At 42.9% G+C, this 25,748-nt stretch overlaps 1 protein-coding gene across 1 annotated transcript in view; it reads right to left on the reverse strand.

Annotated features, from left to right (window-relative positions):
- LOC106610997 (integrin alpha-9) overlaps positions 1 to 25,748 on the reverse strand; it is a 161,202-nt gene that overhangs the window by 55,121 nt on the left and 80,333 nt on the right. Inside the window, exons 16-18 of the mRNA XM_082978367.1 lie at positions 17,945 to 18,097; positions 11,949 to 12,025; positions 10,870 to 11,017 (exon numbers count right to left, since the gene is read on the reverse strand). Coding sequence (XP_082834493.1) covers positions 10,870 to 11,017; positions 11,949 to 12,025; positions 17,945 to 18,097 — 378 coding nt within the window. The remainder of the gene's footprint in view (positions 1 to 10,869; positions 11,018 to 11,948; positions 12,026 to 17,944; positions 18,098 to 25,748) is intronic.

The raw sequence follows: 25,748 nt of genomic DNA on the forward strand, positions 1-25,748 counted from the left end.
CAGAGAGATAACCAGACCACCGCTCTTAAAAACGGGGGGAACGGGAGTTCACACTCAGCTCCACACACACCGCACACACAGAGTGAGAAAGAGCCTCAGAGGAGGAGCGGGAGCTGACCCTAACAGAACCTTAGCGGAGCAGAGAGAGGTCACATGAACACCTCTGAATTCTACCAGCAGGCAGAAGTAATTACAAAAGTCAATAGCTGTGTTCGAATACTCATACTAACCATAATATTTGTGACGTGAATTGAGTATATAGTATGCTTATTGGTCATAGTATGTATGTAGTTAGTGACCCAAAAGTTCCCGGATGTCGTACTAAATTCACCAAAATATGAAGTATACACGCAGAGCACACTATTTCTGTACTTTAGGGCCCATAATGCAATTCTTCAGGAAATGGGTGTGGCTTCACATCATTTTCAGATTTGAAGAAAATGGCTGAAAATATGCAGCCGAAGTACAACGAGAGCAGATACAAATTCATTGCTTTAACTAATTATGACAAATGTGAAGAAAATGTTGAGCAATGTAATAAAGTTATGTTGGCTGACAATTTGTTAGCTACGGTGTCCTTACGAACCACATCGCATAACATTACAGCAGTATGTACCGGTACGTTGTTAGCTAGCTACCTAACGTTAGATGGCTACATATACATCAAACTTGCCAGTATATTAACTATAGGCTATCTAACTACCCAACTTTAATTGATTTGATTATTTCCGTCATTCTTAGCTTAGCTAAATGGTATAGTCGCTGTGTGTTCTCAATGGACATTTGGGTGCTTTCGTAAATTCGCTCTGGCTATCTACTCCAATTTCAGAGCACTCTATTCTGTGCTCTGGTACACTTAGACAAATGAATTCACGAGCGCTCAACACCCGTTGAATATGGCCCGTGTCAGTAAACGTTGGCAAAAAAAACGTAATTCAATTGTTAGCAGCAGCACAGTTGCAGTCACCAACGCTCTGGATAACATGAAAACTGCCTAACCAGCTCTAGGGCGAGTAAAATGGTAAGAGTGGTCTCATTTGTGTCTGGAAGTAGCTAGCAAGCTAGCCAACGTTAGCTTGGGTGCTTGACTGCCGTTGTAACGTCAGAACGCTCAAATCAACCCTACTCCTCGGCCCAAGCGTCCAGTGTACACTCCGATAGCGAAACGCTCTAAATTTACGAGTGCACTCTGGCACTTCAGATTGAATTTAAAAACACACCCAAAGTCGTAAAATGTCTAACAATAATTTGTTATGCTAACTAGCAAGAGTTTGCATAGCAAATCAAATCAAATGTATTTATATAGCCCTTCTTACATCAGCTGATATCTCAAAGTGCTGTACAGAAACCCAGCCTAAAACCCCAAACAGCAAGCAATGCAGGTGTAGAAGCACGGTGGCTAGGAAAAACTCCCTAGAAAGGCCAAAACCTAGGAAGAAACCTAGAGAGGAACCAGGCTATGAGGGGTGGCCAGTCCTCTTCTGGCTGTGCCGGGTGGAGATTATAACAGAACATGGCCAATATGTTCAAATGTTCATAAATGACCAGCATGGTCAAATAATAATAATAATCACAGTTGTCGAGGGTGCAACAAGTCAGCACCTCAAGAGTAAATGTCAGTTGGCTTTTCATAGCCGATCATTGAGAGTATCTCTACCGCTCCTGCTGTCTCTAGAGAGTTGAAAACAGCAGGTCTGGGACAGGTAGCACGTCCGGTGAACAGGTCAGGGTTCCATAGCCGCAGGCTACAGTATGTACAGTATACAGTATACTGTATACTGTACAGTATACAGTATTTTAGAATACTGTAAACGAACAGCATCAACTTCCAGTAGACAGACGAAGAGCTAGTACACTTAACTGAAAGGATACTGTTCGTTTACAGTATTCTAAAATGAACTAAAAGTATATAGTATATACTCATTAATCTCTGCCCCTTTTTAAAATTTTCGTCTAAAATGACATACCCAAATCGAACTGCCTGTAGCTCAGGCCCTGAAGCAAGGATATGCTTATTCTTGGCACCATTTGAAATGTGAAATTAATGTAGGAGAATGTAACACAATAGATCTGGTAAAAGATAATACAAAGAAAAAAAAAACGTTCTTTTGTATGTTTTTTGTACCATCATCTTTGAAATGCACTTCCGGCCCCGACAGAGATGGCCGCCTCGCTTCGCGTTCTTAGGAATCTATGCAGTATTTTGTTTTTTTATGTGTTATTTCTTACATTGTAACCCCAGGTAATCTTAGGTTTTTATTACATACAGTCGGGAGGAACTATTGGACATAAGAGCAACGTCAACTTACCAACATTACGACTAGGACTACGACTTTCCCAAAGCGGATCCTCTGTTTTGCCCACCACCCAGGACAATGGATCGGATCCCAGCCGGTGACCCAAAACAATGACGCCGTAGAAGGGGCAGATGGAGCGGTCTTCTGGTCAGGCTCCGTAGACGGGCACATCGCGCACCGCTCCTGAGCATACTACTCGCCAATGTCCAGCCTCTTGACAACAAGGTGGACGAAATCCGTGCAAGGGTAGCCTTCCAGAGAGACATCAGAAACTGTAACGTTCTTTGTTTCACGGAAACATGGCTCACTCAAGACATGCTATCGGAGTCGGTACAGCCAGCTGGTTTCTTCACGCATCGTGCCGACAGAAACAAGCATCTTTCTGGTAAGAAGAAGGGCGTGGGTGTATGCCTTATGGTTAACGAGACGTGGTGTGATCATAACAACATATAGGAACTCAAGTCCTTCTGTTCACCTGACTTAGAATTCCTCACAATCAAATGCCGACCGCATTATCTACCTAGAGAATTCTCTTCGATTATAATCACAGTCGCATATATCCCCCCCCCCCCAAGCAGACACATCGATGGCCCTGAACAAACTTCATTTGACTCTATGTAAACCACATATCCTGAGGCTGCATTTATTGTAGCTGGGGATTTTAACAAGGCTAACCTGAAAACAAGGCTTCCTAAATTCAATCAGTATATCGATTGCGCTATCAGGGCTGGCAAAACTCTAGATTATTGTTATTCTAACTTCCGCGATGCATATAAGGCCCTCCCCCGCCCTCCTTTCGGAAAAGCTGACCACGACTCCATTTTGTTGCTTCCAGCCTATAGACAGAAACTAAAACAGGAAGCTCCCACACTCAGGTCTGTTCAACGCTGGTCCGACCAATCGGATTCCACGCTTCAAGATTGCTTCAATCACGTGGACTGGGATATGTTTCGCATTGCGACGAACAACAACATTGATGAATACGCTGATTCGGTGAGCGGGTTTATTAGCAAGTGCATCGGCGATGTCGTACCCACAGCGTCTATTAAAACATTTCCAAACAAGAAACCGTGGATTGATGGCAGCATTCGCGCAAAACTGAAAGCGCGAACCATTGCTTTTAATCAGGGCAAGGTGACCGGAAACATTTTTATTTATTTATTTTATTTCACCTTTATTTAACCAGGTAGGCTAGTTGAGAACAAGTTCTCATTTGCAACTGCGACCTGGCCAAGATAAAGCGTAGCAATTTGACACATACAACAACAGAGGAATGACACATGGAATAAACAAAACATACAGTCAATAATACAGTAGAACAAAAGAAAACAAAAAGTGTATATACAGTGAGTGCAAATGAGGTAAGTTAAGGCAATAAATAGGCCATGGTGGCAAAGTAATTACAATATAGCAATGAAACACTGGAATGGTAGATGTGCAGAAGATGAATGTGCAAGTAGAGATACTGGGGTGCAAAGGAACAAGATAAATAAATAAATATAGTATGTGGATGAGGTAGGTAGATAGATGGGCTGTTTACAGATGGGCTATGTACAGGTGCAGTGATCTGTGAGCTGCTCTGACAGCTGGTGCTTAAAGCTAGTGAGGGAGATATGAGTCTCCAGCTTCAGAGATTTTTCAGTTCGTTCCAGTCATTGGCAGCAGAGAACTGGAAGGAAAGGCGGCCAAAGGAGGAATTGGCTTTGGGGGTGACCAATGAGATATACCTGCTGGAGCACATGCTACGAGTGGGTGCTGCTATGGTGACCAGTGAGCTGAGATAAGGCGGGGCTTTACCTAGCAGAGACTTGTAGATAACCTGTAGCCAGTGGGTTTGGCGACGAGTATGAAGCGAGGGCCAACTAACGAGAGTGTACAGGTCGCAATGGTGGGTAGTGTATGGGGCTTTGGTGACAAAACGGATGGCACTGTGATAGACTGCATCCAGTTTGTTGAGTAGAGTGTTGGAGGCTATTTTATAGACGACATCACCGAAGGTAGCTTTGTTGCGAAATAGGAAGCCGATTCTAGATTTAATTTTGGATTGGAGATGCTTAATGTGAGTCTGGAAGGATAGTTTACAGTCTAACCAGACACCCAGGTATTTGTAGTTGTCCACGTATTCTAAGTCAGAGCCGTCCAGTGTAGTGATGCTGGACGGGCGAGCAGGTGCGGGCAGTGATCGATTGAATAGCATGCATTTAGTTTTACCTGCGTTTAAGAGCAGTTGGAGGCCACGGAAGGAGAGTTCTATGGCATTGAAGCTCGTCTGGAGGTTAGTTAACACAGTGTCCAAAGAGGGGCCAGAAGTATACAGAATGGTGTCGTCTGTGTAGAGGTGGATCAGACAATCACCAGCAGCAAGAGCAGCATCATTGATTTATACAGAGAAGCGAGTCGGCCCGAGAATTGAACCCTGTGGCACACCCATAGAGACTGACAGAGGTCCGGACAACAGGATTTGACACACTGAACTCTATCAGAGAAGTAGTTGGTAAACCAGGCGAGGCAATCATTTGAGAGACCAAGGCTGTCGAGTCTGCCAATAAAAATTTGGTGATTGACAGAGTCGAAAGCCTAGGCCAGGTCGATGAATACGGCTGCACAGTAATGTCTCTTACCGATGGCGGTTATGATGTCGTTTAGGACCTTGAGCGAGGCTGAGGTGCACCCATGACCAGCTCTGAAACCAGATTGCATAGCGGAGAAGGTACGGTGGGATTGGAAATGGTCGGTAATCTGTTTGTTAACTTGGCTTTTGAAGACCTTAGAAAGGCAGGGTAAGATAGATAAACATTACTGAATACAAACAGTGTAGCTATTCCCTCCACAAGGCAATCAAACAAGCTAAGCATCAGTATAGAGACAAAGTAGAGTCGCAATTCAACGGCTCAGACATGAGAGGTATGTGGCAGGGTATACAGTCAATCACGGACTATAAAAGGAAAATCAGCCCGGTCGCGGAACCGGATGTCTTGCACCCAGACAGACTAAACAACTTCTTTGCTCGCTTTGAGGAAAATACAGTGCCACTGACACGGCCCGCTACCAAAACCTGCGGGCTCTCCTTCACTGCAGCCGACGTGAGCAAAACATTTAAACGTGTCAACCCTCGCAAGGCTGCTGGCCCAGACGGCATCCCCAGCCGCGTCCTCAGAGCATGTGCAGACCAGCTGGCTGGTGTGTTTACGGACATATTCAATCAATCCTTATCCCAGTCTGCTGTCCCCACATGCTTCAAGAGGGCCACCATTGTTTCTGTTCCCAAGAAAGCTAAGGTAACTGAGCTAAATGACTACCGCCCAGTAGCACTCACTTCCGTCATCATGAAGTGCTTTGAGAGATTAGTCAAGGACCATATCACCTCCACCCTACCTGATACCCTAGACCCACTCCAATTTGCTTACCGCCCCAATAGGTCCACAGACGATGCAATCGCAATCACACTGCCCTAACCCATCTGTACAAGAGGAATACCTACGTAAGAATGCTGTTCATCGACTACAGCTCAGCATTTAACACCATAATATCGTCATCAAGCTCGAGACCCTGGGTCTCGACCCCACCCTGTGCAACTGGGTCCTGGACTTCCTGACGGGCCGCCCCCAGGTGGTGAGGGTAGGTAACAACATCTCCACCCCGCTGATCCTCAACACTGGGGCCCCACAAGGGTGCGTTCTCAGCCCTCTCCTGTACTACCTGTTCACCCATGACTGTGTGGCCATGCACACCTCCAACTCAATCATCAAGTTTGCAGACGACACTACAGTGGTAGGTTTGATTACCAACAACGACAAGACGGCATACAGGGAGGAGGTGAGGGCCCTCGGAGTGTGGTGTCAGGAAAATAACCTCACACTCAACGTCAACAAAACAAAGGAGATGATCGTGGACTTCAGGAAACAGCAGAGGGAGCACCCCCCTATCCACATCAACGGGACAGTAGTGGAGAGGGTAGAAAGTTTTAAGTTCCTCGGCGTACACATCACGGACAAACTGAAATGGTCCAACCACACAGACAGCGTGGTGAAGAAGGCGCAGCAGCGCCTCTTCAACCTCAGGAGGCTGAAGAAATTCGGCTTGTCTCCAAAAACACTCACAAACTTTTACAGATGCACAATCGAGAGCATCCTGTCGGGCTGTATCACCGCCTGGTACGGCAACTGCTCCGCCCATAACCGTAAGGCTCTCCAGAGGGTAGTGAGGTCTGCACAACGCATCATCGGGGGCAAACTACCTGCCCTCCAGGACACCAACACCACCCGATGTCACAGGAAGGCCAAAAAGATCATCAAGGACAACAACCACCCGAGCCACTGCCTGTTCACCCCGCTATCATCCAGAAGGCGAGGTCAGTACAGGTGCATCAAAGCAGGGACCGAGAGAAAAACAGCTTCTATCTCAAGGCCATCAGACTGTTAAACAGCCATCACTAACATTGAGTGGCTGCTGCTAACATACTGACTCAACTCCAGCCACTTTAATAATGGGAAAATGTATGTAATAAATGTATCATTAGCCACTTTAAACAATGCCACTTTTACATGTTCACATACCCTACATTTCTCATTTATTTATTTTATTTATTTCACCTTTATTTAACCAGGTAGGCAAGTTGAGAACAAGTTCTCATTTACAATTGCGACCTGGCCAAAATAAAGCAAAGCAGTTCGACAACATACAAAAACACAGAGTTACACATGGAGTAAAACAACATACAATCAATGATACAGTAGAAAAAAAAATAATCTCATATGTATATACTGTACTTTATACCATCTATTGCATCTTGCCATCTTGATGTAATGTATCACTAGCCACTTTAAACAATGCCACTTTTATATGTTTACATATCCTACATTACTCATCTCATATGTATATACTGTACTCTATACCATCCACTGCATCTTGCCTATGCCGTTCTATACCATCACTCATTCATATATTTTTTTATGTACATATTCTTATTCATTCCTTTACACTTGTGTGTATAAGGTAATTGTTGTGAAATTGTTAGGTTAGATTACTCGTTGGATATTACTGCATTGTCGGAACTAGAAGTACAAGCATTTTGCTAGACTCGCATTAACATCTGCTAACCATGTGTATGTGACAAATAAAAACTTGATTTGATTTTGCAAGAGAAAGGCCATAATGTATTATTTGAGCCCAGGTGCAATTTAGATTTTGGCCACTAGATGGCAGCAGTGCATGTGCAAAGTTTTAGACTGATCCAATGAATTTCTGTTCAAATTTTGGATCAAGATGGCACAAATTTGCCTAATTGGTTAATTAACAACTTTTCATGTTAAAAATGTTGCACTCTCCTCAAACAATAGCATGGTATACTTTCACTGTAATAGCTACTGTGAATTGGACATTGCAGTTAGATTAACAATAATTTAAGCTTTCTGCCAACATCAGATATGTCCGTGGAAATGTTCTTCTTACTTACAACTTCATGTTAATCGCATTAGCCTACGTTAGCTCAACCGTCCCATGGATGGGACACCGATCCCGAATAAGTTTTAAGAAGCTGCTAGGTTGAGAGACTTTTTGTTTAAGAAGCTGATAGGTAGAGGGATCAGTGGGACCAGGAAGTCACAGACAGGAAGGGAACAATATTAAAAGAGGACACAGGAGTCTCTCACAGCCAGACCTGCGTTCAAATATTATTTGAAATATTTAAAATACTTTGCCTGGAGTGCCAGGTGGGTGGGGTTTGCACTTTCTGGACTGTTCCATTGGATCCATTGCAACAGGCAAGCTCAATCAAGTAAAGCTAATATACATTATATATTCTAAAGTATTTGCGATAATTTCAAATAGTATTTAAAACCAGGTCTGCAGGAGTCTCACACACAGCAACAGCCTTAGTCTGACGACTGTAGAAGGCATAAGCTGTGTTCGAATACCCATACTAGCATACTGTATACTACACACTCAAACAGACTACCTCAACCTATTAGCTTCCCAGACAAAGAAAGAGTCTGTTACAGAAGGTAAACCAATACTAAACCTGAAGTTAATAGTTCATTCAATTAGCCAGGTGAAACTAAAACCCTTCAAATATTATTTTTGCAATATTTAGGTCAAATATTATTGTGCATATTAGATTGAATTTATATTCAATGTCCATTCATCTCCCTCCCTCTTTCCTAAGCTTTGACTGACATGGCATCTCTTTCCAGTATGATTAGGTCTGTTCTGCTGGCATTACAAAAACTGAGGCTGTGTCCCCATTCTCCACTCACCTTCCATTCACGTGCACACTTCCCTTCCATACAGTTTCACACTCCCCATCATGGAATTAAAAGTAATTGGATTCGTGTAGAGTAAGCATTGGCTAGAGAAACATGGCATCTTACTCAGGTCTGACTAGGTCTGTCTGCTGTTATCTTATGTAACAACAACTGACAGGGAACAGAAAGACAGACAGCACACTAACCTAACCTCTAGCCTAGAGCCAACGCCCTTCCCCCTGTTCTGGGAAACACATTTACAGTTACAGTTTCGGGGAAAAAGTCTGGGCTTAAATGTGGAGGTTCACAATCAGATATACTATGAATGCTGGAAAATACTGGCTCAAATATGTTTCACGTCATAACGCATAAGCTGTGTTCGAATACTCATAATTACTGCACTAACCATACTATTTGTGATATAAATTGAGTATGCTTAATGGTCATAGTATGGATATAGTTAGCATGCCAAAAGTTCACTGATGTCGTACTACATTTGCCAAAATGCGAAGTATACAAGCAGTGGACATTAGTTCTGTGCTTTTAGGGCCCATAATGCAATTCTTCCAAAAATGGGCATGGCTTCACATCGTTTTCAGATTTTAAGAAAATGGCGGAAGTCCAACGAGAGTGGACACAAATTCATTGCTTTAACTAAGTATGACAAATGTGAAGAAAATGTTGAGCAATGTAATAAAGTAATAACTTTTCAAATAAGTTACCTTACACGTTATATTGGCTGACAATTTGTTAGCAACGCTATCCGTACGAACCACATAGCATATCATTACAGCAGTATGTACCGGTATGTTAGCTAGCTACCTAACATTAGTAGGCTACGAATATATCAAGCTTGCCAGTATAGTACCTATATGCTATCTAAACCAACGTTTATTGACTTGATCATTCCTGTCATTCTTAGCTTAGCTAAGTGGTATAGTTGTTTTGTGTTCTTAAATTACTTTTGGGTGCTTTTGTAAATTTGCGCTGGCTATCTACTCTGATTTCAGAGCGCTCTCGTCTGAGTATACCAGAGCGCAGTCTAACTGATGAATTGACGAATGCTCAACACCGGTTGAATATGGCCGGTGTCAGTAAACATTGGCAAAAAAGCGTAATTCAATTGTTGCCAGCAGCACAGTTACAGTCAACAACGCTCTGGATAACCAGCTCTGCTAAGGCAAGTAAAATGGTCAGAGTGAGGTGTTCTCTCATTTGTGTCTGGAAGTAGCTAGCAAGCTAGACGTCAATCAGTTAGCCTGGGTGCTTAACTGTTGTTGTAAGATCACAACGCTTGAATCAACCCTAATCTCCTGCCAGTGTCCAGAGTGCGCTCTCAACGCTCCGACAGCGAAACGCTACGCCCAGAGCGCAGTCTAAGCACACTCCGGCACGTCAAATTGAATTTAAGAACACACCCAAAGTCGTATAATGTCTAGCTAGTCATTTGTTATGCTAACAAGCAGGCAAGAGGTTGCATAACAGCATCAACTTCCGGTAGACAGGCGAAGCACTAGGACGCTCAGCTGAAAGGATACCGTTTGTTTACAATATACTAAAATCAACTAATAGTATATAGTATGTAGTATATACTCATTAAGTATGTAGTATACGTTATGTTAGTATGGGTATTCGAACACATCTATAGCCTCAGCGATGGTGTTGTTGAAACATAGCCTCAGTGAATGGTGTTGTTGAAACATAGCCTCAGTGAATGGTGTTGTTGAAACATAGCCTCAGTGAATGGTGTTGTTGAAACATAGCCTCAGTGAATGGTGTTGTTGAAACATAGCCTCAGTGAATGGTGTTGTTGAAACATCGCCTCAGCGAATGGTGTTGTTGAAACATAGCCTCAGCGAATGGTGTTGTTGAAACATAGCCTCAGCGAATGGTGTTGTTGAAACATAGCCTCAGCGAATGTGTTGTTGAATGAGGAGTATTTTAGTTAGGTCTTGTGCTCTTGTTAGAGTTGCATAATTCTGGAAACTTAGCCAAAATTCCGAGATTTTAAAGAATTTGCAGTTGTGAGATACCCAGTTGTAGGGTTCCCTTTCTGATTATTTCCTCCTGATTGCTGGAATCTTCCATTTCCTACAGTAACCACTGATCAACTGTTAATTGAACTTTCCCAAAACGTATTTATTTCAAAGAAACACTAGACATGAGCCCTAAAATGTAAACAACCGACATTTCAACATGCAAATAAACATGCACAACAATAGTCATGAAGAGACAACAGCAGAATGAAAAGACAGAACAACCAATCAATGTATGAAACCTTTCACACAACAGCCCCCACTTACAACAACAACAATAGAACAACAACCAACCTTCTGCCAGTAGTTGATATAGAAGACATCCCTGGAGAAGTTGAAGTAGATGTTGGTGTCGTAGGCATCGTCCCCTGCGTTGGAGATGGTCACGTTCAGAGAGACGTTCCTCACTCCTCCTAGGGCCAGATGGGACCGCACGTGGAGCCTAGACGCAGGAATGGAATAATTACTTATATTTGATAGGGACAGAATCAGTTAAAAGATTGTGAGACGTTCCGTACGTTCCTCACTCTTGCCAAGACTAGAGGGGGATGGATATGGAGCCTGGTAGAGAATATTATGGTCATTCAGAAGAAGCTTTCTTTCTTTTCTAAAGGTATTACTCTCAGTTATAAGTTATTATGAGAACTACAATGGAGTTATATGAGAGATTTTCACTCCACACACAAGCAAAGGACAGTAGTAATATATAACTAAGCTGTTATACTAGTAGTAATACCACTGAACCACTGAATTACAACAGCTTTTGGTTTCCAAAGGTCCACACTGCAAATGATTCATACAAGAGGAAAAGGACCTCCCTCACTAAATATGGAGAAAGCATGGATGGCTTGCAATGACAACGAGAGCCAATGAGCACGCATCATAGTTCCACTGACCACACCCACACCTCAGTGTGTACAGCATGACCTCAGTCTTCTTTCATAGCGGAGTGGTAAGCAGAGGCCAAAAGAGAATGCGTGCTAGCACACACACACAATCTTGTACAACTAACCTTGTGGGGATACACAATTCAGTCCCATTCAAAATCCTACTTTTCCTAACCCCTATCCTAACCCGTACCCTAACCTTAACCCGAAAACCTAACCTTAACCCTAAATCTAACCCTAGCCCCTAACCCTAATTCTAACCATAACCCTAAACCCCCTAGAAATAGCATTTGACTTTGTGGGGACCAACAAAATGTCCCCAGTTGATCAAATTTTTGTTAATTTACTATTCTTGTGGCTGACTTCTGGTCCTGAGAAATATAGTTAAACACGTCCAAAACATACACACGAATAGATATGATATAAACCAAGTGAGTGGTCAAACAGAGGAACAGACAGTGTGTGTGTGTGTGTGTGTGTTTTTACCCAGAAAGCAGCAGTTTCCCATGGAGCCTCAGGTCAGCAGCACAGTCATCAGACAGGCAGTTCCTCTCAAACCATGTCTAGAAGAGGAAACATAACAGAGAGTAATCGAAAAATAACTAAATTGATCAATCTTCCAAAATCCACTCAAGGAAAGAAAACACAGTGGTAACATGAGGTGGTAACTGAAACCACCTCATAACAATAATCTGAGGTTATTTCTTTAAGGTCATTTCTAGACATTCCTCTGCTAACACAGAGGAAGAAGAGACTTTGCTTTCAGGTACCAGTGTTAGAAATATTTTAAGAATCGACCCTCTAAAACTTAACCTGTTGGGGCTAGGGGGCAGTATTTGCACGCCCGGATAAAAAACGTACCTGATTTAAACTGGTTACTACTCTTGCCCAGAAACGAGAATATGCATATAATTAGTAGATTTGGATAGAAAACAGTCTAAAGTTTCTAAAACTGTTTGAATGGTGTCTGTGAGTATAACAGAACTCATATGGCAGGCCAAAACCTGAAAAGATTCCATACAGGAAGTGCCGTGTCTGACAATTTGTAGTCCTTCTGTTGCATCTCTATCGAAAAATACATTTACATTTAAGTCATTTAGCAGACGCTCTTATCCAGAGCGACTTACAAATTGGTGCATTCACCTTATAATATCCAGTGGAACAACCACTTACAATAGTGCATCTAAATCTGTGCTGTAACGTGACACTTTCTAAGGCTCCCATTGGCTCTCTAAAGCCGCCAGAAAGTGGAATGGGCTGTCTGCTGTCTCAGGGCAAAGTGCAACAGCTCTGTTTGTGAGTGGTCAGCCTGGGGACAGTGAGACTGAGATGCGCATTCATGAGAATTCTAAAAAAATGTCTTTCAGCCTTTGAATGAATACAACGTTGCCCGGTTGGAATATTATCGCTATTTTACGGGAAAAATAGCATAAAAATTTATTTTAAACAGCGTTTGACATGCTTCGAAGTACGGTAATGGAATATTTAGAAATATTTTGTCACGAAATGCGCTCGCACGTCACCCTTTGGATAGTGACCTGAACGCACGAACAAAACGGAGCTATTTGAATATAACTATGGATTATTTGGAACCAAAACAACATTTGTTGTTGAAGTTGAAGTCCTGGTAGTGCATTCTGACGAAGAACAGCAAAGGTAATCCAATTTTTCTAATAGTAATTCTGAGTTTAGTGAGTCCCAAACTTGGTGGGTGTCAAAATAGCTAGCCGTGATGGCCGAGCTATGTACTCAGAATATTGCAAAATGTGCTTTTGCCGAAAAGCTATTTTAAAATCTGACACCGCGATTGCATAAAGGAGTTCTGTATCTATAATTCTTAAAATAATTGTTATGTATTTTGTGAACGTTTATCATGAGTAATTTAGTAAATTCACCGGAAGTTTTCGGTGGGTATGCTAGTTCTGAACATCACATGCGAATGTAAAAAGCTGGTTTTTGATATAAATATGAACTTGACTGAACAAAACATGCATGTATTGTATAACATAACGTCCTAGGAGTGTCATCTGATGAAGATCATCAAAGGTTAGTGCTGCATTTAGCTGTGGTTTTGGTTTTTGTGACATATATGCTTGCTTTGAAAATGGCTGTGTGATTATTTTTGGCAGGGTACTCTCCTGACATAATCTAATGTTTTGCTTTCGCTGTAAAGCCTTTTTGAAATCGGACAATGTGGTTAGATTAACGAGAGTCTTGTCTTTAAAATGGTGTAAAATAGTCATATGTTTGAGAAATTGAAGTTATAGCATTTTTGAGGTATTTGTATTTCACGCCACGCGATTCCACTGGCTGTTGACTAGGGTGGGACGCTCGCCCAGGGAGGTTAAAGGAAATTCATCGGAACTAAAGATACTGTATGTTTCAGTCCCTGATTGAAAATAATTTACTTTCAACTCTGATTGACTCTCAGTAGAGGGTACTGCCGGAATTCGGGGGGTAAATCAGACCAGGACTCGAACCTGGATCCAGCGACTGTCAACCACACACCTTAGCCGTTACACCAAAACTCTTAGCATGGTCGCAAGGTGTTGTCACTATAGTATGTTGTGGGAGAAGATTCCAACCTACATATAGGCGACACAACAGCTGTAGCCTGTGACCTCATTCAACCTAAATATAGGCAAAACAACAGCTGTAGCCTGTTACCTCATTCAACCTATATATAAAGTTTACGTCGGAAGTTTACATACACTTAAGTTGGAGTCATTGAAACTCGTTTTTCAACTACGCCACAAATTTCTTGTTAACAAACTATAGTTTTGGCAAGTAGGTTAGGACATCTACTTTGTGCATGACAAGTAATTTTTCGAACAATTGTTTCTAGACAATTCCAGTAGGTTAGAAGTTTACATACACTAAGTTGACTGTACCTTTAAACAGCTTGGAAAATTCCAGAAAATGTCATGGCTTTAGAAGCTTCTGATAGGCTAATTGACATCATTTGAGTCAATTGGAGGTGTACCTGTGGATGTATTTCAAGGCCTACCTTCAAACTCAGTGCCTCTTTGCTTGACATCATGGGAAAACCAAAAGAAATCAGCCAAGACCTCAGAAAATAAATTGTAGACCTCCACAAGTCTGGTTCATCCTTGGGAGCAATTTCCAAACGCCTGAAGGTACCCCGTTCATCTGTACAAACAATAGTACGCAAGTTTAACATCTTGCATCTAGAAGTTCCGCTAGCGGAACGCCTCGCCAAATATCCAATGGAAGAAGGTGGCGCGAAATACAAATACCTCAAAAATGCAATAATTTCTATTTTTCCACCATATGACTATTTTACACCATTTGAAAGATAAGACTCTCGTTAATCCAACCACATTGTCCGATTTCAAAAATGCTTTACAGCGAAAGCAAAACATTAGATTATGTTAGGAGAGTACACAGCCAAAAATAATCACACAGCCATTTTCAAAGCAAGCATATATGTCACAAAAACCCAAAACACAGCTAAATGCAGCACTAACCTTTGATGATCTTCATCAGATGACACTCCTAGGACATTATGTTATACAATACATGCATGTTTTGTTCAATCAAGTTCATATTTACATCAAAAAACAGCTTTTTACATTAGCATGTGATGTTCAGAACTAGCATTCCCACCGAAAACTTCTGGTGAATTTACAAAATTACTCATCATAAACGTTGACAAAATACATAACAATTATTTTAAGAATTATAGATACAGAACTCCTTTATGCAATCGCGGTGTCAGATTTTAAAATAGCTTTTCGGCGAAAGCACATTTTGCGATATTCTATTCAGACACCCGCCAACTTCGGGGCTCACTAAACTCAGAATTACTATTAGAAAAATTGTATTACCTTTGCTGTTCTTCGTCAGAATGCACTCCCAGGACTGCTACTTCCACAACAAATGTTGTTTTTGTTCCAAATAATCCATAGTTATGTCCAAATATCCCCGTTTTGTTCGTGCGTTCAGGTCACTATCCAAAGGGTAACGCGCGAGCAAATTTCCAGACAAAAAAATTCAAAATGTTCCATTACGATAGAAGCATGTCAAACGCTGTTCAAAATCAATTTTTACGCTATTTTTCTCGTAAAATAGCGATAATATTCCAACCGGACAATGCTGTATTCATTCAAAAAGGCAGAGAAAAAATGGCGAGGTCTCGTGAATGCGCATCTCCAATCTCTCTGTCACCAGGCAGTCCACTGACAAATTGTTCTCCTGTTATCTGCCCAGAGACAGGAGACGCGTCAATCCGGTTTCTGAAGGCTTTAGAGAACCAATGGAAGCCTTCAGAAAGTGTCACGTAACAGCTCAGATACTGTAGTTTCGATAGAGAAGCAACAGAAGGACTACAAATTCGCAGAAAGGCCACTTCCTGCTTGGAATCTTCTCAGGTTTTTGCCTGCCATATGAGTTCTGTTATAGTCACAGACACCATTCAAACTGTTTTAGAAACTTGTTTTCTATCCAAATCTACTAATAATATGCATATTCTCATTTCTGGGCAAGAGTAGTAACCAGTTTAAATCGGGTACGTTTTTTTATCCGGCTGTGAAAATACTGCCCCCTATCCCAGACAGGATAAACACCATGGGATCACGCAGCCATCATACCGCTCAGGAAGGAGACGAGTTCTGTCTCCTAGAGATGAACATACTTTGGTCTGAAAAGTGCAAATCAATCCCAGAACAAAAGCAAAGGACCTTGTGAAGATGCTGGAGGAAACAGGTACAAAAGTATCTATATCCACAGTAAAACGAGTCCTATATCGACATAACCTGAAAGGCCGCTCAGCAAGGAAGAAGGCACTGCTCCAAAACTGCCATAAAAAACCCAGACTACGGTATGCAACTGCACATGGGGACAAAGATCATACTTTTTGGGAGAAATGTCCTCTAGTCTGATGAAACAAAAATGTAACTGTTTGGCCATAATGACCATCGTTATGTTTGGAGGAAAAAGGGGGACGCTTGCAAGCCGAAGAACACCATCCAAACCGTGAAGCACGGGGGCAGCAACATGTTGTGGGGGTGCTTTGCTGCAGGAGGGACTGGTGCACTTCACAAAATAGATAGCATCATGAGGGAGGAAAATTAGGTGGATATATTGAAGCAACATCTCAAGACATCAGTCAGGAAGTTAAAGCTTGGTCGCAAATGGGTCTTCCAAATGGACAACGACCCCAAGCATACTTCCAAAGTTGTGGCAAAATGGCTTAAGGACAACAAAGTCAAGGTATTGAAGTGGCCATCACAAAGCCCTGACCTCAATCATATATAAAATGTGTGGGCAGAACTGAAAAAGCCTGTGTGAGCAAGGAGGCATACAAACCTGACTCGGTTACACCAGCTCGGTCAGGAGGAATGGGCCAAAATTCATCTAACTTATTGTGGGAAGCTTGTGGACGGCTACCCGAAACGTTTGACCCAAGTTAAACAATTTCAAGGCAATCCTACCAAATACTAATTGAGTGTATGTAAACTTCTGACCGAATGGGAATGTGATGAAAGAAATACAAGCGGAAATAAATAATTCTCTCTACTAATTTTCTGACATTTCACATTCTTAAAATAAAGTGGTGATCCTAACTGACCTAAAACAGGGAATCTTTACTTGGATTAAATGTCAGGAATTGTGAAAACTGAGTTTAAATATATTTGGCTAAGGTGTATGTAAACTTCCGACTTCAACTGTAGGTAGCACAACAGCCGTAGCCTGTTACCTCATTCAACCTAGATATATGCAACACAACAGTTGTAGCCAGTTAACTCATTCAATCCAGGTTGTATCACAACCGACCGTGATTGGGAGTCCCATAGGGCGGGGCGCACATTTGGCCCAACATCGTCTGGGTTTGGCCGGTGTAGGCCGTCATTGTAAATAAGGTTTTGTTCTTAACTGACTTGCCTAGTTAAATAAAGGTAAAATAAAAAATAAAATACAATAAAACGTAGCTATAGGCACCACAATAGCTCTTGAACAGCTAATCAAAGCGCTACCCAGACCCCTCTTTACGCTGCTGCTACTCTCTGTTTATTATCTATGCATAGTCACTTTAACTCTACATACATGTACATATTACCTCAATTACATCAACTAACCAGTGCCCCCGCACATTGACTCTGTACCGGTACCCCCTGTATATAGGCTCACTTGTTATTTTACTGTTGCTGTTTAATTATTTATTACTTTTATTTTCTATTTTTTACTTATCTATTTTTTTACTTAACACTTATTTTTTTTATTTTTTTATTAACTTCTTAAAGCATTGTTGGTTAAGGGCTTGTAAGTAAGCATTTCATTGTAAGGTCTACGCCTGTTGTATTCGGCGCATGTGACAAATAAAATTTGATTTCAACCTAGAAATATGCAACACAACAGCTGTAGCCTGTTACCTCATTCAACCTAGATAATAGGCAACAACAGCTGTAGCCTGTTACCTCATTCAACCTAGATAATAGGCAACAACAGCTGTAGCCTGTTACCTCATTCTTTGCTGCCATCTTGTCTCCTTTCCTCCAGCGCAGTACAGGTGTGAGAGCAGGCAGGTCTTTGTCCAGGTGACCATTCACCACATGCTTCCCCAGGGTGTAGGCCACCTCAAAGGTGATGGCTGTGAATACGTCTTTCACGTCCTTCTGTAGAGACACAAAGAGAAACCAAATGGCAGTTCAAGCACAATGTAATTTCGGAACCCAGAACCAAATCTTGAATGCTCAGTTTGTTATGAGAAAGAGCCAGTGTTCAAGACCACCTAAAGCGAGACCGATTCAATACCAACTATACACCTCACTATATATAACAAAATATATGTATACAATACCATTCAAAAGTTTGTGGTCACTTAGAAATGTCCTTGTTTTTGAAAGAAAATCACATTTTTTGTCCATTAAAATAACATCAAATTGATCAGAAATACATTGTTAATGTTGTAAATGACTATTATAGCTGGAAACGGCAGATTATTTATGGAATATCTACATAGGCATACAGAGGCCCATTAACAGCAACCATCACTCCTGTGTTCCAATGGCACGTTGTGTTAGATAATCCAAGTTTATAATTTTAAAAGGCTAACTGATCATTAGAAAACTTTTTTGCAATTATGTTAGCACAGTTGAAAACTGCTGTTCTGATTAAAGAAGCAATAAAACTGGCCTTCTTTAGACTAGTTGAGTATCTGGAGCATCAGCGTTTGTGGGTTCGATTACAGGCTCAAAATGGCTAGAAACAAAGAACGTTCTTCTGAAACTTGTCAGTCTATTCTTGTTCTGAGAAATGAAGGCTGTTCCATGCGAGAAATTCCCAAGAAACTGAAGATCTCGTACAACGCTGTGTACTACTCCCTTCTTAGAACAGGGCAAACTGTCTCTAACCAGAATAGAAAGAGGAGTGGGAGGCCCCGGTGCACAACTGAGCAAGAGTACAAGTACATTAGAGTGTCTAGTTTGAGAAACAGACGCTTCACAAGTCCTCAACTGGCAGCTTCAAGAAAAGGTTAAGCCGAGCAAAATAACACAGACACTGGACAGAGGAACTCTGCCTAGAAGGCCAGTATCCCAGAGTTGCATCTTCACTGTTGACATTGAGACTGGTGTTTTGCAGGTACTATTTAATGAAGCTGCCAGTTGAAGACTTGTATTCACAATTTATTTTATTTTGAATTTATTACATATGCCGTGAAATTGACCCCATAGGTTTGGGATGAGTTGGACTGCAGAGTGAAGGAAAAGCAGCCAACAAGTGCTCAGCATTTGTGGGAACTCCTTCAAGACTGTTGGAAAAGCATTCCAGATGAAGCTGGTTAAGAGAATGCCAAGAGTGTGCAAAGCTGTCATCAAGGCAAAGGGTGGCTACTATGAAGAATCTCAAATATAAAATATATATACAAATATATATTTGTTTAACACTTTTTTGGTTACTACATGAATCTATGTGTTATTTAATAGTTTTGATGTTTATTATTCAATGTAGAAAATAGTACAAATAAAGAATGAGCAGGTGTGTCCAACTTTTGACTGGCACTGAATATAACAGAAGAATGAAATAAAACAAAACTGTTTGACATAGAAACACCAGATTTATCTGTTAAAAAAAACGTTATTAATGATGAAATAATGAAAAATATTAATAACATTCCACCCATGAGGCCAAAGAGGGCGCTTTTGTTCCTTGACTGCAGGAAAGGGTTGTTTCAAATAATCATTATCTGGTAAGTGGAACTGTGTTTTTTGTGATAATAATGCATTCTTTTTTTGTTTTTGCTCAATCTGATTGGGTGGGCAGGACCTGGCTCCCCAGTGGGTGGGCCTGTGTCCACCATGCAAACTCATGCCTACACCCCTTATGCAAACAGCACATGACTGAATTGCACATCACAAATAGACTACTAACCAAGACTTCAAACTACGTTTTTTCAATACCTGGTTTGCATACCCATTGTTGCCTTAGTTAGCATTTACTGGTAGATATCATACATTTAAACATCTTTCCTACCTAACGGCTACCGATGTCATTCTGTGAGATGATCCATGCCAAAACCAGTTGAGAGCTGCATACTCTTCCTGCCTGCAGACTATATTCTGCCGAAACTAGGCTGTGTGTGCTGCGCGCATATTCATATATTGCACGTGCTTTGCGACTGGGTAGTCCACTTTGTGCATAATTTCACTATTGTACTCCATAAATCGTATATCTCCACTACACTACTTTGATACGCATCAGTGGGGATTAAGAAGTGAGATTACAGTTGCTGTCCTTTGATCTTCACAAACCTGTCACACACTAAAGTCCTAGGTCCAATAGGTTCGCCACTGCACACACATTTCTAGAATAGATATAAAGGCTGTTAAGATATTAATGTTTCGAGAAAAGAGTGTATATATTTGGCCTGGCAAAGCAGTTTTATGTGCACATTGAATGAAAGCTGATAATTATGAGTTTTTTACTCCGCTGGTCTCGGGAAGAAATTACGAGTCCTTCCTGTCCGAGCCAAGACCAAGTACAAATGTATCCGACACAAGACCGAGACACTCAAAATGCTGAGTACTACAACCCTTTGAAAGAGCCCTATTATGTTAACATCAGATAAAGTCCTCTCTAGGTACTATCAATCTGAACCTGACTGGTTATAAAACAGTGTCACCCAAGCTTCAGAAGTGGATATGAGCTTCAGAAGACCATGCCAACCTCATCTTTACTGGGTCTGATATTTTCTCCACTCATTGTCCTTTCAGCTCAACGCAGCTCGGTTTGGATTGGCTCAGTAGCGTGAAGAGGGTAAATTTAATACATGTACTAAACAACTGGCATTGCATTGGCATGTACTGTACTCTTATCTTTTCCACTGTGAGACCATACGACCTGAGAGAACCATAGAGAAAGTGTTTCTTTTGGCACGGGACTTGGAAACAACGAAAAGCAAAAAAAAACATAAGCTCTGAATATGATCAAACCCCACGTCCTCATTAGAGAATACTGTTGGAAAAGGGACATGGGAAAATCACATCTTTCTCTCTTTTCTTTAATCTTTCCTGTCCATTAAACTTCACTCACTCAACCTTTAGAGAGCTAGAGACTCTGATGGTGAGGGGTTTGGCTCCATGTTACTGTCTGGTACCACTGACCAACCGGAGTGTCTCTCTTTGCCCATACTAGTGTCTGCCAGCTTGGAAACAAACCCCTCATGAGGGCTCCACGGTATTTTCTTCTCTGGTGGTCTCTTTCTCTCCCTCTCTCATTCCCGGTGGTTGTGCTCTCTCAATTTTTTGTTGTTGTTTCATTTTCCACCGTCCATCAATCCACCCATCCCCTTCCTCTTTCAGGCCATATAGGAGGCCTGAAGTTCTGTCTGGTTGGATTAACACATCAGCCCACACACACTTAAACACTCACACATTTAAACACTCACACACTGACATCCTCTGTGAAGGGGCGGCTGTCTGCTACCTAACAAAGTGAGAGAGTTATGGCAGGAAAGAGGAAAAGTGTGGATGTGGGCAGGACATGAGTCGCCAGAAACAGGCCCGGTTACAAGGCTTATTCCTGCATTGGGAGGGATAAAATACTGCAACCCGCCCCTATGATCATCAAGACCCAAATGAGAAACTTGACTAAAAATGTTATTGAATTATCCTCTTAGTACTATAGCTTACTTTGTCAAGCTTTTGGTAACGCACAGGTAGAAATACCAAGATATGCAGTCTTCTAAATGCTTTATCTGCTTTACTGTTGGTCATAAGTTATGAAGTCATTGTACTGTATGATTGAAGTAGTTTTTTGTGAAATGTCACATTAAGCACAACACAAATATAACTGAATATAATTTGATGGGTTTGGTTCCCAACCTTCCCGTATACAAAACTGACAAGGCTCAGTACCATGGACGGACTATAGAAATATAGTCAGCCGTGTTAAGCATGCCCAAGGAGTGTACTGTACAACTGCCTTGGTCAGAGGGGCTTTTCCTGCTCTAGTCATTCTATTTCCATGGGATGAGCACTGCTGACCCCTGACCTACCATCCATCATTAAACTGTCTCAGAGACAGAGGCTGTGATATCGTGGGAGATGGAGACAGAGGCTATGTCTCAAATGACACCCTATTCCTTATAGTGCACTACTTTTGACTGGAGCACTACTGAACCATATTGAGCCCTAGTCAACAGTAGTGCATTATATAGGGAATAGGGTGACATTTGGGACACAGCCACTGCCCGGTCCCAGGGAAGGAACAGAACAATACGTGGCTGGAGTCTGGGAATGAGCAGCAAAACTCCCATTACATCCCCCTTTATGTTAGGAAACAGTGGAGGTCATTGGCAGTTATTAATGTTCCCTATACCACCCCAAGCCCTGCCTCCCAAGCCCCAGTCTCACCCCCAGCCTAGTTCTAGGCTCCTACCTCACCCTGACCACCCCAGCCCCAGCTTCCTACCACAGCCCTTCATCCCCAGCTCCTCCATCCCTAGTCCACTACTCCAGCCCCAGAGCCCACCCCCACCCCTCTCCCAGGCTCCAACCCCAGCTCCTGTCCACCACCACCCCTCTCCCAGGCTCCAACCCCAGCTCCTGTCCACCACCACACCTCTCCCAGGCTCCAACCCCAGCTCCTGTCCACCACCACCCCTCTCCCAGGCTCCAACCCCAGCTCCTGTCCACCACCACCCCTCTCCCAGGCTCCAACCCTAGCTCCTGTCGACCACCACCGCTCTCCCAGGCTCCAACCCCGGCTCCTGTCCACCACCACACCTCTCCCAGGCTCCAACCCCAGCCCACCACCACACCTCTCCCAGGCTCCAACCACAGCTCCTGTCCACCACCACCCCTCTCCCAGGCTCCTACCCCAGCCCACCCCCACACCTCTCCCAGGCTCCTACCCCAGCCCACCCCGCACACCATTCCCAGGCTCCTACTGCAGCCCCAGCCAACCCCACACACCCCTTCCAGGTTCCTACCCCATCACAGCGCTGCTGTTAACTCCTGTATTTATAGAACACAGGAGTTCCTGAGCTCCAACTAAGACAGAGGCTGACTGGGTGTTAATGGCCTGGTGCCTTTAATTATGTGAATGGAATGGACCCACACAACAACTGGTCCTTACATACAGTTACCTGGCACGCATGCATGCACGAGCACACGAAACACCCGCACAACACACACGAGTAACAAACACCGTTCACAGCGTCACATTCACAAATGAGAGACAACATGGCAGCAGATGACTCTCTACAGTCAAAGGCTGTCATTCTATGAACCAACGCTTGCCTCAGGGACGCTTTGTTTCATTCAAATGTGCCTTTTCACATTAGACGGAACACAAGCATGCCTAAGATGGCGTCGGAGAGAATGGCTGCCGTTTCATGGGCTCTTTAATCAACCATGCCATTTTGATTGTTTTTTTCATTTTTTTAAAAACGTATTTTGTACATTATGTTGCTGCTACTGTCTCTTGAACTGGACAAAGAATTTCTCTTTAATGAGTCGGACGAGAGGGATTTACTCCAGACACCCGAACAGGCTCTCATCCCCGTCATTCACAGGAGAAAGAGACGGAAAATATATTGCATAAAAAGAGATTGGGGTGCCTTGTGAAGATCTGCCGACGTGTGGCTAATCTGCCCTTGCCATCCATACAACTGGCCAATGTACAATCGCTGAAAAATAAATTGGATGAGCTAAAAGCACGTATATCCTACCAATGGGACATGACAAACTGTAATGTCTTATGTTTCACCGAGTCGTGGCTGAACGACAACATGAATAACATACAGCTGGTAGGTTATACATTGCATCGGCAGGATAGAACAGCAGCCTCTGGTAAGACAAGGGGCGTGGGTCTATGTATATTTGTAAACAACAGCTGGTGCACGATATCTAAGGAAATCTTGAGGTTTTGCCCGCCTGAGGTAGAGTATCTCCTGATAAGCTGTAGACCACACCATCTACTTAGAGAGTTTTCATCTGTATTTTTCGTAGCTGTCTACATACCACCACAGACCGATGCTGGAACTAAGACCGCACTCAATGAGCTGTATACCGCCATAAGCAAACAGGAAAACGCTCATCCAGAGGCGGAGCTCCTAGTGGCCGGGGACTTTAATGCAGTCAAATTTAAATCCATATTCCCTCATTTCTACCAGCATGTTAAATGTGCAACCAGAGGGGAAATAAACTCTAGACCACCTTTACTCCACACACAGAGAAGCGTACAAAGCTCTCCCCCGCCCTCCATTTGGCAAATCTGACCATAATTCTATCCTCCTGATTCCTGCTTATAAGGAAAAATTAAAGCAGGAAGCACCAGTGACTCTGTCAATAAAGAAGTGGTCAGATTAAGCAGTTGCTAAGCTACAGGACTGTGTTACTAGCACAGACTGGAATATGTTCCGGGATTCTTCCGATGCCATTGAGGAGCACACCACATCAGTCACTGGCTTCATCAATAAGTGCATCGATGACGTCGTCCCCACAGAAACTGTACGTACATACACCAACCAGAAGCCATGGATTACAGGCAACATCCGCACTGAGCTAAAGGGTAGAGCTGCCGCTTTCAAGGAGCGGACTCTAACCCAGAAGCTTATAAGAAATATCACTATGCCCTCCGATGAACCATCAAACAGGCAAAGCCTCAATACAGGACGAAGATAGAATCATACTGTTCCGATGCTCGTTGGATGTGGCTGGCTTGCAAACTATTATAGAATACAAAGGGAACCACAGGTGCGAGCTGCCCAGTGACACGAGCCTACCAGACGAGCTAAATTACTTCTATGCTCGCTTCGAGGCAAGTAATACTGAACCATGCATGAGAGCACCAGCTGTTCCGGACAACTGTGTGATCACGCTCTCCGCAGCCGATGTGAGTAAGACCATTCAACAGGTCAACATTCACAAGGCCGCAGTACCAGACGGATTACCAGGACGTGTACTCTGAGCATGCGCTGACCAACGGGCAAGTGTCTTCACTGACATTTTCAACCTCTCCCTGTCTGAGTCTGTAATACCAACATTTTTGAAGCAGACCACTATAGTCCTTGTGCCCAAGAACACTAAGGTAACCTGCCTAAAAGACTACCGACCCGTAGTACTCACGTCTGTAGCCATGAAGTGCTTTGAAAGGTTGGTCTTGGCTCACATCAACACCATTATCCCAGAAACCATAGACCCACTCCAATTTGCATACTGCCCCAACAGATCCACAGATGATGCAATCTCTATTGCCCTCCACACTGCCAATTCACACCTGGACAAAAGGAACACCTATGTGAGAATGATATTCACTAAGCTAAGGACCCTGGGACTAAACACCTCCCTCTACAACTGGATCCTGGACTTCCTGACGGGCGGCCCCCAGGTGGGAATTGTAGGTAACAACACATCCGCCACGCTGATCCTTAACACGGGGCCCCTCAGGGGTGCGTGCTCAGTCCCCTCCTGTACTCCCTGTTCACTCATGAATGCACGTCCAGGCACGACTCCAACACCATCATTAAGTTTGCCAATGACACAACAATGGTAGGCCTGATCACTGACAACGACGAGACCGCATATAGGGAGGAGATCAGAGACCTGGCCATGTGGTGCCAGGACAACAACCTATCCCTCAACATGATTACGACTAAGGAGATGATTGTGTACTACAGGAAAAGGAGGACCAAGCACGCCCCCATTCTCATCGACGGGGCTGTAGTGGAGCAGGTTAAGTGCTTCAAGTTCTTTAGTGTCCACATCACCAACAAACTAACATGGTCCAAGCACACCAACACAGTCATGAAGAGGGCACAAC

The sequence above is a fragment of the Salmo salar genome, chromosome 01, assembly GCF_965601325.2.
Source record: "Salmo salar chromosome 01, fSalSal1, whole genome shotgun sequence".
In the NCBI taxonomy this organism is placed as follows: Eukaryota; Metazoa; Chordata; class Actinopteri; order Salmoniformes; family Salmonidae; genus Salmo; species Salmo salar.